General features: G+C 46.6%; 1 protein-coding gene across 1 annotated transcript in view; it reads right to left on the bottom strand.

Annotated features, from left to right (window-relative positions):
* Nucleotides 1–6,488, bottom strand: part of LOC144768899 (cell adhesion molecule CEACAM8-like) — a 132,511-nt gene extending 126,023 nt beyond the window's left edge. The window contains exon 1 of the mRNA XM_078652912.1: nt 6,355–6,488. Coding sequence (XP_078509038.1) covers nt 6,355–6,488 — 134 coding nt within the window. The remainder of the gene's footprint in view (nt 1–6,354) is intronic.
* Nucleotides 6,489–15,422: the final 8,934 nt, after the last annotated feature.

The raw sequence follows: 15,422 nt of genomic DNA, 5'->3' as shown, positions 1-15,422 counted from the left end.
CCGCAATGGCTGCGAAAATGCAATTGCGGGTGCAAAACATGGAATCGGCATTCAAGTACAAAATAGCGATTTCGCAAACACAGAATAGCGATTAAAATAGCGATTACGCAATAATAGTCGCAGAGTCCCGGTAGTCGCGCATTAGCGATACGGAAATAGCGACCAACCACGGAATCTGCGAAATGAATAGCGAAACGCAATTTATTCTCAATCGGCATTCATGAAAAATAAACAATTGCGGAAAACCCCAAAATCGCATTTTTGCGCGGCGCAAATTAAGGACAACTCAAAGCAGGTGGTAACCATAAAAGCCATGATTAAGTAAAATTTGAAAAACAGTTGGCCAATCACCAACAGGTCCAGGCCTGACCAATCACACATAAGGACATTCAGCAGCAGCATTAGGCGTTCCACAATGCCAGGAATGTACATGGTGGTGAGGCGGCGAAGGCTACAGCGAGCAGCACGGAGGAGACGCATGGGGCAGGAAAGGATCTACCGGCAGCGGGTCACCTTGCTGGGCCAAACCAGAGAACAGATTTATGCCAAATACAGGCTGAATGGGGAAATGATCACCTGGCTGATACAAGAACTTGACCCCCTCATGCAGCACCCAACAAGGCGAAACAATTCTGTGCCTACACATGTGCAGGTATTGTGCAGCCTGCACCTCCTGGCCTCCGGCAGTTTCCAGGGCATAGTAGCGGCTGCTGGGGGGATATCCCAGCCCACCATGTCACGCTGCCTCCACACTTTTGTTGACGCCATGCTCACCCAGCTCCACCGCCACATCACATTTCCCACGAGCCAACAGGAATTGGACCTGACAAAACTACAATTTTACAATGTAGCCCATTTTCCCCATGTCCTCGGCTGCATCGACTGTACCCACGTCGCCATCTGCCCACCAGCTGGCACGGAGTATATGTACCGCAACCGGAAGTCCTACCACTCCCTCAACATACAGATGGTCTGCAATGCCAAGACCATCATCACTGACATTGTCGCACAGTACCCAGGGAGTACCCATGATTCCTTTATCTTCAGGCACAGTGGACTCCACACACGACTGCTCAGAGGAGAGTTTGGGGAAGGACACCTACTTGGTAAGTACACTTTGTCGACAATGTCACATTGCAATGAAGTCACTGCGCTGCACAGGCAATCAACATCTGCTCCTCTCATTCAGGTGACAGTGGCTACGCCCTACGGGAATACCTCCTGACCCCTTACCTCAACCCTGCCACACCTCAGCAACGGCGCTACAATGTTGCGCACATCCGGACAAGGAACTGTATAGAAAGGACATTTGGCCTGCTCAAGAGCAGGTTCCGTATACTGCACAAGACAGGTGGGGCCATGTATTACAGTCCTGCTGCGTGCTGCCGCATTGTGGCTGTCTGTGCAATGCTCCATAACATTGCAACCAAGCGCCGGATACCTGTTGACATCTCAGGCAGTGAATCTGAAGGGGACGACCGGCCACCAGCACATGTGCACCATGCACGCGGGGAGAACCCAGCTGAAGGCCACAGACGTCGCAACCACATCACAGTGAACAATTTCTAGCCCACCCTCTTCCCCCACCCCACATATCACAATTGCATGCAAAATGTAATGATTACACAAGGCTAATGTGTGCAGCAAAATAAATATATTTGTTTCATTCACAACAAAAAGGTAATCAGTCCAACTATTTACAAATACCAGTATTGCGTCATACTGCAGTGTGCATGTACTTGGCAGGCTTAGCGTCAGCCTGTGCCAGTGTAATGCAGACAGTGTCAATGGCGCCTCCTGCGCGTAATGCCCAAGCGCCTCTGAGGCTCTTCCTCTTCCTGGGCACCTGTACCAGGCGTTGCCCTGGTGCTGCGCCTAGGTGGCGGGACCAGTGTGGCCGATTGGCTGCTCACGCTGGAGGCACCCTCACTGGCATCGTCGCCCCCTACAGTGGCCGGTAGCGCTGGTGTGTGTAGTGCCGTTACCGCGGTGGTTAGGTGCTCCAGGACCCTGGTGATGTCCTCACAGCACTGCACTAGTTGGTGCTGCTGGGTGAGAGAGCGCCGCGACAACTGGGTGGTGGCATTTGCTGCCACATAATTCGACCTGCTATAGGCCGACAGCCGGCTCATCAGCTGGTGGTGGCGCCGGCTCGCTACACTGCGGTGCTTGAGCAGCGCAGCAGTGTTCTCCTCCATGGCTGCGGTCATGCGGCCCATGGCCGCCGTCATGCGGTCCATGCGCTCTCCAACTCCCGCCACATTGCGCCCAATTTTGTGCAGCTGGAGCTGGATGGCACCTTGCTGCTGTGACTGGCGCTGGTGGATACGGAGCATGCGTCTCTCAACGCTCATGCAGGCATAGCGATGTCCATTGCCCCTCCTGCTGATTGCCCGCGGTGTTGCCGCTGTCGCAGGCCCAGATCTATTGGCACCAGCTGCAGGTGGTGTTGCAGCAGGCGTTGCTGGTGCGGCAGGGACTGGGGGCACATTAGTGGGGTGCCTGGCTCTGGCTGCGGGTGGGGCGGCAGATCCAGATGCAGCAACGGTGGGGGGCCTGGCCTTGGCTGCGGGTGGGGCTGCAGATCCAGATGCAGCAACGGTGGGGGGCCTGGCCTTGGCTGCGGGTGGGGCTGCAGATCCAGATGCAGCAACGGTGGGGGGCCTGGCCTTGGCTGCGGGTGGGATGCTAGATGCAGGGGCCACAACGGTGGGGGGCCTGGCTGCTGGTGTTGTTGCAGCGGCAGGGGCTGGTGCCTGGGTTTCTGGTTGTGATTCCTCCTGGGCCTCCTCATCTATCAGCAGCCTCTCGCTGTCACTGCTGTCTGCGCCACCTGTGAGGGTAAGTGGATACTCATTAGTTGCATGTGACTGTCAGACGTGCTGATGTTACATGCATGCTGGGTGACATTCCCTGGATGGCTGTGGATTTGCGTACTTTGGGACCTGTCTGGCTGCATTGGGGTACTACTACATTGTGGACATACTACATCTCCCACAATGCTTCAGGGCATTCCCTGATGCGCAACAAAGGCATGACTAAGGGCCAATAAGTGAGCCTATTTGGTCAGGGACGGTCATAGGGGACAGGGTCGCAGTCGCATGCCACTTACCTTGGGTGTCTTGGGTGGGGCGGGAGGAGTCCAGAGGGGTCACGCCAACGCACGCCTCCCTCTCAAGGGTGTCCTCGACCTGGTCCTCCAAGGGTGTGTTGGGTGGGACTGTCGGTCCGCCACCTCCAGTGCCCGATGCCTCTCCAAGGCGCTCCGCCACCCTCTCCTTGGCACGACCTCGGAGGTCATACCAGCGCTTCTTTAGCTCCTCCAATGACCTATCGGCCACACCCACCGAGTTCACGCTGGCGGCTATACCCAGCCAGATCCTCCGCTTGTCTTGCTCTGGGACCTTTCTGGAGTTGGTCCCAAAGAGCCGGTCATGGTTGGCCACCACCCCTTCAATGAGGTTCTCGAGCTCCTGCTCTGAGAACTTGAGCTTTCGCTTTCGTCCTGCGCTGTTGCTGGGGCCAGGGACAGCTTCCTCAGACATGGCAGAAGATATGTCGCTATTTCAGTCGGTAGAGAAGTCGCTATCGCTGGTTTAGCGTCTGCTTCCGACTTGCTCCCTCGGAGGTTTGCCTCGCTGTGGTGTTTGGGGGTGGGAACTGCCTGCTTCCTGGTTGTGATGTCATCACTGTGCTCGGAAAGCGACTTCCCATTTTCCCGATCGCGCGAGAATGCGAGTCGCATTCCCGATCGCACGGGATTGCGAGTCGCTATCCCGATCGCACGGGATTGCGAGTCGCTATCCCGACGCAGGTAGCCGGGAATAGCGATTTTTCTGCGTTTTTAGTTGGTCGCTAACGGATTTAGCGCCCGCGTGCGAGTCGCTATTTTTTCCCCGAAAAGTACATGAATGCCGTTTTGCGTTTCCTCAATAGCGAGTCGCTATTACTCGCTATTAGGGACACGCAAAACGGCCCGTACATGAATCAGGCTGAATGTCTCTGGCTAGACAGCGAATGATGTAGGATAGAACAAAAAATGACGCATTTGGAACTATACCGAAACATTACTTTGTTCAACTGGTATTTACAACGTGAATCAGTGATTGTAGGATATCTGTCTCTTCTGTGTCTTCACCCCAGCTTTTTTGTCTTTTTCTGCGACTTATTTTTGCAGGCTTTAGGTCCTTGTGCACTTTACCACTGTTAACCAGGAGTAAAGTGCCTGTGCTCTACTTTAAAAATAGTTAAATTGGTCAAAATAATCCTTTTTGACAGGGAAGACCTCCCTTTTAAATATTAGTAAGTCACCGAATGTGGGCTTGGAAACGCACAACAACAGGGTGCGCCGTATGTAAATGTGGGACAGATAGAACGTTATTATGCTCTACAGTCACAAGGCCCAGAAAGCTATTTCCACTGTAAAAAAAATCTAATACTGCTAACTCTGGGATGGGACCAGCTACAAAAATAATAAAAACATGATTTTTATATAGGCTTTAACAATCAAATTCAATGGTGGAGTTGGATGTTAGTAAATATTAAGAACAAATACATTTTAGAAAGTTACCCTGTTACCTGCCTGAAATGTCAGAACGATAATTCGTACTAGCCTCTGTTATCTCCGAGCATGTCCTCAGCCCTGAATAAAGTGTGAACGAGTAATGACATTTCTGCAAGAAACTACACAATGTGAGGCATATTAGCAGGAACCTCGTTAAAATTATCTCCGTTTTAGCGGCAGGAATAGAAGCCCAGGTTAGATGTGCAGGACATCTAACCTGGGCTTGAATTGGAATTCTATAACGCATATTAGCAAGCCCATTATCACCGTTTTAGCGGCATTTTTATGCTGCTAAAACTGCGATAATTTTAACAAGGTTCTTGCTAATATGCCCCTAGGTTTCCCCTAGTGGGTTGATATCGCAGTGACCAATCCTGCCTGACCAATCTGTTTGAGCCGCATGCAACACTTACAGGGAAACAGGATGCCAGGACAATTCTTGTGTTATTTCCTGCATTGGTGCATTGTCCTACCAGACGTCTCTGTCCCTGGTTTGTTGTGGGTACAGGGTCTGCTACCATCTGAATTTTAGTGCAGTAATTGGAGATACTTAGGATTAGCACGGTGTACTCCCCTACACACCCACAACCCTCAGGGTCCAGGTTTAGTATGGTAAAAAACTTTCACCATCTTTAATATGCTCTGATACATGACATTTGTGGCCTGTTTGCAGTAAGAAAGAGAGTAGAACAAGTGCACACCTATGTTTTCAAATTTGTCAATTTCGCTTGTCTCTTTAAGTTTTGAGGATTATTGCGTGCATCCTAGAACCGTGGTCCGCCTTGGTTCTACGTGCTAATGTACACAGCAAAGCTGAAGTGAAGTTTTACTCGAAGACCGAACGCACAGCATCCTCAAAATTTCCTTACAAAAACACCACCAATTTATCCATATTTAATTCATTTTCATTCCAAATTGTCCAAAGTTCATCTTCTTTACGTCTGTTACATTTGAGGCACATTATGTACAAACGGTTTCTAATCCGGCAGATATGCCCTTCCAGGCTTTTTTCTGTCACATGAGCCATACATAATTTATCCTTTATGGATGATCTTTATTAGTGATTAATCATATCTTTCCCATTGCATTTCGGGCTGTTATAAGCCCTTCCTCAGGGGTTCACTATTTGCAGTAAGGCAGCTGGAACTACTAAAAAGTGGGTAGGGTTGCCACTGGGAACTTTTACGCCATTGATTAGGGAGTGCCCAGGAGATATCCTACCCACTAGCAAGTGCTAGGCATCAATGTGGTACAGCAAGGAACCCCAGCAGAAACCTTTCAAGCTCTACGGATGAACAGAAGAGGACTGGACCTCCCGGCGGTGACCTGAGAGGAGCCCTGAAGGATGGGATTGAATTACACCTTTGTCCTGTTTGTAGATCTCCGCACAAAAAATGGGAAATCTCAAGCGCATTAGTGGGACAGACCTGCTTCCAATATCCGACCTGTGGTACCATGGTGGCAGCTAGATTTGAACCGCGCAGAGAGGTTTTCAGCTCAAATATAACCATTCTTGACCTGGGAAGTTTTTGAACTTGGACTTCCATGCTTTTCAACTGGACCAATCCACATGTTGTACCACTAGCGAGGACTAGTGCCCGGTTCCTGCTTCTCCCTGTCACTGCTCTGTGCTCGTGCTCACCCACCTGTATAGTTCAAGCTCTTTCTTTGACTTAGCTGGGTCTCCTCACCTCCACCTCCTCCTCACCTCACCTCACCTCTGGGACTTTTTAGGACCTCGAGGTGGGGGGACTTCACTACTTGTTGTTTTGTGGAGTTTTTTGTGTCACTCTGAGAGTTGCTCATGGTTGCCTTGTGTTTGCACACCGGCCAGCGCTTGGTAATTGAACGGAGGTGGAGAGGTGACAGCAGTGCCTGGGTTGGTGATCGGGACTCCATTATTCTGCAAGCGCTCCATGACCATAGCTGCAGTTGCCACCCTCATGGGGAGCTGGGAAGGGCAGCGCTTCTCCCAGAGCCTCACAGAGAGAGTAGAGATACCTGCAGCTTAACTCCCACAGCTTTGCTAAGGGAGCCAGGGGCTTTGTTGTTCATTAGAAGCATGAGATTGCAGACCTGGCAGGCAGATAGTCATCGCGAGTGGTCACTGGGGAGGTTGCCATGATCCGCCCTGGACTGCTCTGACTTGATTTGTGCTTTTGGCCGGACTCCATCAGGACCCCGGCTCAGCTGTTGCTGCTGCTTGGCATCTGTTTTCACAGCCAGCAGTTTCCAGGCAACCTGGCACTAAGTTTACCCTTAGGAGCATGCTAAAAGGATATTAAATTCTATATTTTCTGTGCACACAAAACGGTTTCAGATTCCTTCTCTGCCTCCTATAGCCAATGATTTGTAGTCGGCAACTTGGATGATGGTGGTGGCAGTGGTGGCAGGGTCCCCAGGAAGCAGATAAATCTTTGAAAACCATGTTTATTTTTCCTAAAGTCTCTAGAATAATATTTGCCCTACTACATTCTGGAATTGCTCCTCTCGACAGCACCTTATTTTCTAAAACAGCAACCTATGCAGGTCTACCCAGGCAAACACAGAAAAGAGGTGGGGTGGGCAGGGGTGGGTTGGGGTTGTAAAGTGGGAGGAGAGAGCTCAAAGTAAAAAATAAAAACATAGCTGCTGCCCTCCATCGCTTCGAAATAGTCGGCCCCTCTCTCGAAAGCACTGGTTCCCAGCCTACGCTGCTGCCAACCCTGAAGCGAGTTTATCAACAGAAACCTGCCCCATGTCTGATAGGGTATCTTGGACATCACCTGCCTCCCTTACTGGTGAGGATACTTATAGTACGCAACGCTTCTGCAGTACTAACAGGGTGTACCTATCTTCTTCTTAAAATACTGTCTGTGTCTGTGTCTCCAACACCAATTCCAAAGACCATCTCTACTTAAAAAAAGTGTTGTGAAAAAAATGAGTGAAAAGTGGGAAGGGACCTCACAGAAACAGCCACCAGGGAACTGCTGACCGGTACTCATCAGTATGTTCCACTTATTATCATCGGCACCTTCCCACTAAAACAAATGTGCAGGTAATGTGTTCAACTAAATAGTGAAACAAACTACAAATACCTATCAAAACCTGACCCCTGAGCTAGGACCCCTACACACACTGTTCTAGCCCTCTAAAAACTAGCTAGGCACTTCTAGCTCTGTGATCCACTTTATTCACTGCTGGGTGTCTGCTCAAATTAAAAACAAAAAGCTACTTTTGAGCTTTGTTTCAACATATATGAAGCGAGGAGCCGAGAAGAGAATAAAGTGGATCAAAGTGCTAGAGGTGCCTAGCTCCTTTTTAGAGGGCTAGAACCGATGTCCATATCATTAGTTGGCCCCCACTTAAATGCTTAAAACGTCATTCCCAACGCAGTTAAAACTAAAGATGTAATAAATGCCCTTACCTCCAGAAATATAATCATAGGGGTAACAATTGCCCCAACGTGTAGATTGCAAAGGTGTTTCCAAAGTAATAGCCCACCGCCCTAGAAATACAAAGGAGAGTAACAATGTATAGTAATCCACTATCTCCAACCACTAGCATAGTATACCAAAATTGGACCCTCAAGGGGTCACTAACGGCGAGCTCTGAGCCCCCGAGGATATAAAGTCACTCACTGCGAGGATCTGACTGAGTCCAAGAACAGGAGAGACGGAGCTGTGACCCCCGCCCCCCCCTCAAAGATGGGGCTCTCACGCAGGCCCCGGAACCCCCTCCCGTGGAGGCGCACGCTGGAGACCCTCGCTCTGACAGGTGAGAAGGAACAAGGGTTCATATTAATACTTTAAAATACGGGGCTGCCCATATACCTATTTGCTTCAATAATGCTATTTAAACACTAAAATACGGGGCTGCCACGAGGGGGCGCTGAAATGGCTCTATTACAAACCCACTAAAACACTTGTTTTTTTGTTTTCAATAATTTTATTAATTTTTGCAAAGAAGCATATAAAAAATTAAATACAATAAGAAAGTGATACGGTAAAACAAAGAGGAAATAGACGATATCAGCTAAAAAGTACAAATATGTCTCCTATATTTCATTCAGGTATTTCATATATAAGCTATAAAAGAGAGACAAAAAAGAATAATTTCTAAAAACCAGAAAAGAAATCAAAAGGTATCACTTTGATAAATACAAGGAATTAGAGAAAGAGACAAGAGAAAAAGGAGAAAGAGAGAAAGCTGAAGACAGAAAGAAGGAGAAAAGAAGAGAGAAAAGAGATGGGGTGGAGGGAGGGAGAGGAAGGAAAGAGGATAGAAAGGAAGAATCTCCTGTAACACCACAAAAAAGGAAAGAAATAACAGAAAACATGCACTCACAAAGACCCTACAAAAGGATATTGCTCCACTAAGCCTTTTGAAGCCAAATCCATATAGTCATCAAGGGCTCTCCAAACCCTATTAGAGATAGAAGGGGAGAGATGAGCCCCATCAACCGAGGTATGAGCTCCACGTAAAAAAGATACCCACGCCCACCAAGTATGATAGGAGACTGAGTTAAAAGATTTCCATTCCATCAGGATAACTTTCACCGCGATAGACAATAGTAGGTCAAGTAGTTGCAAGTCTAAAGAATCTAAACGTAATAGAGTAGGAGCGGCCCAAGGACCCAGCAAAACCATAGTGAAGGAGAGCTTAAACTGAATTTTCAAGATCATCAGGAGATGTTTATGGACCAAATCCCAAAAAGGCTGAAGCAAAGTGCATTCGAAGAACATATGAGAATAGGTACCTTTATCCAAACAGCAGCTCCAACATCGATCATCATCTTTAAGACCAAGAGAGTGTAAGCATGCTGGAGTCCAATGAAGTAAATTAAGAGAAAATAATTTAGATTGAATCAGGGATGGGGCAACCTTATTACGAAGAGAAAGCCTCCCAATCACCTGCCAAGAATCTGAGGAAATATGCGCAGTAATATCATGATCAAAATGGTGTAACCATTTCTGTTGAGTCACGGTAGTTAAGGCAGGAGGGTTGGAAGATAAAAATGTATACATTTTAGAAGCTACATGACCAGATTCTAAGCCACAGTTGTAACAGAGTGACAGTGGGAGAAACTGGATCGGACGAAGCTTAGCAAGAGCCACTTTAATCTTCAAAAAGGTATAAAAATCGAAATTAGAAACAGAAAAAAGTTGCTGTAAAGAAGAAAAAGGCAACGGATCCTTATTCGAATCAAAAAGGTGATGAACCAATGTAACGCCTTTATTAGCCCAACTAGCAGCCCGCCCCAGCGTTGCCCGGGGCAGAAAGGGGCTGGGGGCAGCATTTGAGGCTTGCATGCACTAAGGGCTCCCGCCCGTCCCTCTGTGCACACCCGCTCCCGCCCCGACCCCCTCCCGCCCCGACTCCCTCCCGCCCCGACTCCAATGTGCCTTTACCTTACCTGAGCTGCCGATCCTTCCCGTGCTCCTCACTTTACCGCGGCTCCATGTCCGCCGCTCCTCTTCGTCATGACGCACCTGAGCCGCCGCTTCTCCCCGTGCTCCTCACTTCACCGCCGCTTCATGTCCGCCGCTCCTCCTCGTTATCACGCACGTCGCGGCCAGCGCTACGTCGGTAGATGGTAGATGTCTACAACATCTGGTATGGGGAGGATAGACACTTTGTACAAGATGACCACTGCCTGCCACTGGTGACCAGAGAGAGCGCTAGTGAGCTTCGGGAAGCAGAATCCACCCAGAACGCCAGATCAAACGGGGCGAACGGACCTCTGTTACCGCCGCCGCCGGTACTGCTGTGAGGGAGCCCCTGCCTGCCTGCCTGCCTGCCCCCGCCCAGTCTTGCCTTACCTGCTCGCCTGCCTGCTGGTTCGTGCTTGCGGGTTCTTGCAGCACCGCTGTGCTTCCGTGCCACGGTCGGGCTGAGCCCGTTGCTTACAGGTGTAGCGAGGCAGGATCCTGGTCCGGGATCCTGGTCCGTGTACGGGTTGGATGGCCGGAGTGAGGGGCTGAGGGTGTGAGCGCAGTGTAGAACTGCACCACCAGCGGCGCAATACAAGCAAAAGTGGAAGAGGCAGCGGAAGGAGGAGGAGGAGGAGCGGAATTAACCGCGGAGTCTCGAATCCTGACCCCCCCCCAGATTCACCACTGAGGGACAGGGACAGGCACAAAGATTTGCAAAGGGGCATGGACAGGCAATCAGACAAGGACCAAGGAGCTAGGAGCAGGCTTGCCTGTCCAGCACGTTTGGTGCACGAATGCAGAGAAAAGAGCTGTGAAAGCGCTGGGAACCACAGAGCTACTGATCCACTGAACCACTGAACCCCGCTACAGTCTCCTCGGCGTTGAACCCAGCCGTTTGGAAATCGCAGGAGCAGATGCGGAGTAGAGGCATTGCGGAGCACCTGATCCAGAACGCAGAGTCCAGAGTGCCCTGAGAAACCGAGCCCTGAGAAACAGAGCCGGGGGACCGGTTACATCGGGACCACACAGGTGAGGCAAGGCGATTAAGCTATAGACTTGCTTGAAACCCTCTGAAAACACTTGCGCCTTGGCCGTTAGGCAGCCCTCCTCACAGTGCGGGCTGTTAAATTGCACAGAAAATAATGCGAACATAGCTCACACAGCATGACGGTGACTTTGAAGGACTGCAGCTACAGGCTGAGGCCGTGACTGCATAACTGAACTTTGCTACCAAGCATGGGCTGAGGCGTAGGATCACATAAGCTGATCATTGCGCGCTGAGTTTTTCTGGCACAGAATCTCTATCTACCTGCCTCCTGTGTGTCGCCTGTGTTGCCATTGCATCATTGCTCTATCCCCCCTGCAAGAGTAGAGGCACAAGGAGGCTAACTACCAAGCAACGAACCAACTGCGCACCACTGGGCCCTGATTTGGAAGCATAAGCCCAATCAAACTCAATGTAATAATTATAATCAATAAATCAATATAATCAATAATATATAAATTGGCCCTGGCACGATCTGGATCATTCTTGAAAAGTTACCTATAGTAATTTGCACTCATTGCCACCCATCATCACGCAATCACCGCCACGTTCCCTGCCTGACGGCAGCTGCACCAGTCTCGATGTGTGTGGTATCCCTGTAGGGGGTGGTACCCCACGGTAGAGAAGGAGGGAGCAGACAGGCTTGGGAGGGCGTGCGGATTGTGAGGATCCGTGCCACGGGCCGAGGAGGGGGAATTCAATAAAAAATCTAAAATTGTCTCAATTTGACTTTGACAGTCACAAGGAAACTATAAATTATAAATTCAAGTGATGTAACAGCAAACAATATGAGATCAGGAAGGGAAAGGACTGTAGGTACTTCAACAAAACGTACTAGAAAGAATCATCGGCATCAAAAAAGTTAAAAACTAATGCACCGGGGACAACCCAGTCTCTTATATCCCCTATTGCGAGGATGTTTGAGAAAGCCGGTAAAATACCAGACAAATTCCAATTTGCGAAGGATCCAACAGGAGCTTTCATGTCAATGAAACTGGAAGCAATTAAAGATAACTTACAGACACCCATGAAACCAATGAGCAGTGAAATACATAATACGCTACAAACTTGTAACCATCTGGAGCAATCAGAGCAAAACTCCGAAAAAAAACACCTTGCAAACTTAGACACACCAATCGGAGACCGTTCCCAAAGGACAACACAGCAAGAACCCTTAATAAGGGTACAAAATTGTAATATAAAGACAGAGTCTGAAACTATGGGAAATATAACTTTAAACAAATCACAACCACAAGTGTTGGATACTAATCAACATAGTTATGATGATGGAACGGAACTGAAGGCACTAAGTTGCCCAATTGAAGTTAATGTTAAAATTAACAAACGTTCGTGTGTGCCCGCCGAGCAAGGGGAATCACACTTAAGTCAACATGGGGAAGACCAAGAGTGTAATAACAGATCTGATATGCTCAGTGAAATATCAGTAAAAGAAACCAAACTGTTGGGGGAATACTTTGAAGCACCGCAGGAAAACATTGACTTGGCTTCATTTACTACTTTATTTCCTACTGATAACAAAATGGCAGAACAAAATAAATACGGGGGTAATAAACAAACTAAGTCGGAAATGGCCCACACCCCAGAACCTGGAAAAAAGCATCAAGAAGCAGCAATAACATGGGATATATTCTATCAAACATCAACCCTTACGCTTGAGGCACTCCAGTACCAATCAAATAAAATGGACATACAAATCGATCTTCTAAAAATGATGGCAAATAATGTAGCTGGAATTAACAACAAACTTGCCCAATTAAATGACCTGGTAATTAGAGCTCAAAAAGAAAACGAAAAAAATGTCCGTCTATGTACCTATTATGGATAAACTAGCAGTACTACCGGCAGTTTTAACTAGTATAATAAAAGATACCAAAAGAAACATCAGAACCAATCAGGAGAAAGTTATGACGGATAATACCCTTATGAAAAAAGAGGAAATAACCAATGTTGAGAATGCTACTGATAACCTTAAAGGAACAGAGTTACAAGAACCAATAAAATTTCCAGATAAAACAGGTAATCCATCGGCCAATCGAACCGGGGAGCTATTGGGAAATGAAGGTATAACTATAATTAATCATGAGGATCAAAGTGACAATCATAGTGATTCAGACGGATTCACGACAATGACAAAACGACAAAAGAAAAAACTTCGTAAAGCAAGGAGAAAAGATAAATCGAAATTAAATCATACCATAAAGACAGACAACAATTCGATACCACCAACTATTGAAGATACAGCAAAAGGTAGAAATAATTACTTTCCAATCTTTGAGAAAAAATCAACAAGTGACCCAATACAACCCATATGCCACCTAGTAAAGGAAACACAAATTCCAAGGAGAAACGACAATGGACTGGTAAAAGGACAAATAGGTAATTATTCCCTAGATAAACCGCAACAGATAACAACTCTGGACACAATTCTAAAAGAAGAAGAAAGAGTGCCCAGTAACTGTAATCCAGATAAAACTAACAGAAGCAGTCCAACTAAAACACCTCAAACTACTTTAAAAACGACTCCTCACCAAATTTGTGACATTGATGAGAAAATAAAGAAAGACTGGGCCACTACAGTGTCGAAGTTAGTGAATGGTCCCACAAATACAACAGAATGGGACCACTTACAGATCAAAAGCAGGGAAGGAAAAAAGTCTATTACCTTCATACCCGAGCAGCCCGAGAAAAAAAGTGTCCTTACTGAACAATGCCCTATAAACACTGAAAAAATTATATTCACACCACAATTTCAATCTAGAGGTAGGCAAGATATACTTAATAGGGGGAATATACTTAGACTTTTTAAATCAATTCCGGTACTGACCAATATCGTCAGTGAGGATATTATCTCTGTCGAGTTTTTGGAGGGGAATCATAATATTCAAACCTCTACTCTAATAACATTAATGTCGCAAATAATAGCTGACCAGATTATGAATGAGCAAATGACATTCAAATCCTGGGGCATATTAGTTACCAAAAAATTACCAGAGGTTTACCCCACCCCCTTCATTGGGGAGGAAATAACACCAAAATATAAAAAGGTAGACACACAGATCATTTCAGTACTAAAAAATGCACTTGGCAGGTCCCCCATAAAAACATATGTAGCATGCCACAAAACACCATAAATAGAAACTCCAACATTAATGAAAAATGGGTAAATATGGCACTCCACAGTAACCGGAAACAATTATATCCCACCATACTACAAATAGGAGACAAAAGTATTGAAAGTCAAATGGTAAAAGTATGCTCATGGAATATAAACGGTCTGAGAGCTAAGATCTTAAACGCTCAGATAGACTCCATAGAGGGAAACCCCCACATTATAGCACTACAAGAAACTTGGGAAAGTAATCCATTTATGCTACATGGATACGCCGGTTACTATGAACACGCAAAAAAATAGAAAAGGTTCGGGCGAGCCAGTGGAGGACAGGCAATATTTATTTCTAATTCATTACAAGTACAGCACGAACAAATAATAGTTCATAGCACTAATATCTTGATAGTCAAACTAACCTATAATATAACTAACCGAAACTCTAAAACACTATATCTGATTACAGTATATATTTTGCCTACCAATCGGAGCAGGGAAGAAACTTCTAGAACCCTGGTCAATGCTCTTATTAATATAACGATAGAGGATCCCCAGCTGATTTCCTTATTACAGGGGACTTTAATTTAAATCTCATGTCATCTCACATAAGAGACGACACCATAATATCCCAAAACCACCAATGGTTAATTCCTGAGCAAGATTTAGGGATAGACAATAATGCCGATGAGAATAGAAAGGGAAAGAAACTTGTGATGGATATTGAAGCAATGGGACTCAGAGTACTTAACGGTAGAATAAAAACAGACGTTCCACCATTAAACAGTTACTTCGGGTATAACGGATTCTCCAGGATCGATTATACCATGACTTCGCTATATATGTTCCACAATATCACCTCGTACCAACTAAAGAAAGTAAACGAAAGTGATCATGCCCAACAGATAAAAACAATGAACATCGGAGTAAATAGAAATAAGGAATACCATTCCGCTCAAGTACATATTGGTACAACAAACTATAAAAAATTGTTTTGGAATGTTGAAAACAAAGAAATAATGAATGAAGAAGTGGAAAGGATCTTGGAAGTATGCTTTAAAGACATGGTAGCAAAAACAGTGATAGAGCAATGGGAATATTTCACTGGGAAACTGATCACAACGCAAAGTAAAATAAATATCAAGAAGAAGCAAAAACATAAAGTACCAGTAAGGGACAATGAACACCACCTAAACCTGCCGTATACAATAAGGACATTGAAGAAAGAACGAAACAGGATTTTCAGGTTACTAAAGAAACCAGGGAAAAAAGTGG

The sequence above is a fragment of the Lissotriton helveticus genome, chromosome 7 (genome assembly GCF_964261635.1).
Source record: "Lissotriton helveticus chromosome 7, aLisHel1.1, whole genome shotgun sequence".
Classification (NCBI taxonomy): Eukaryota; Metazoa; Chordata; class Amphibia; order Caudata; family Salamandridae; genus Lissotriton; species Lissotriton helveticus.
Note: the sequence above shows the minus strand (reverse complement) of the source record. Positions and strands in the feature narration are given on the sequence as shown.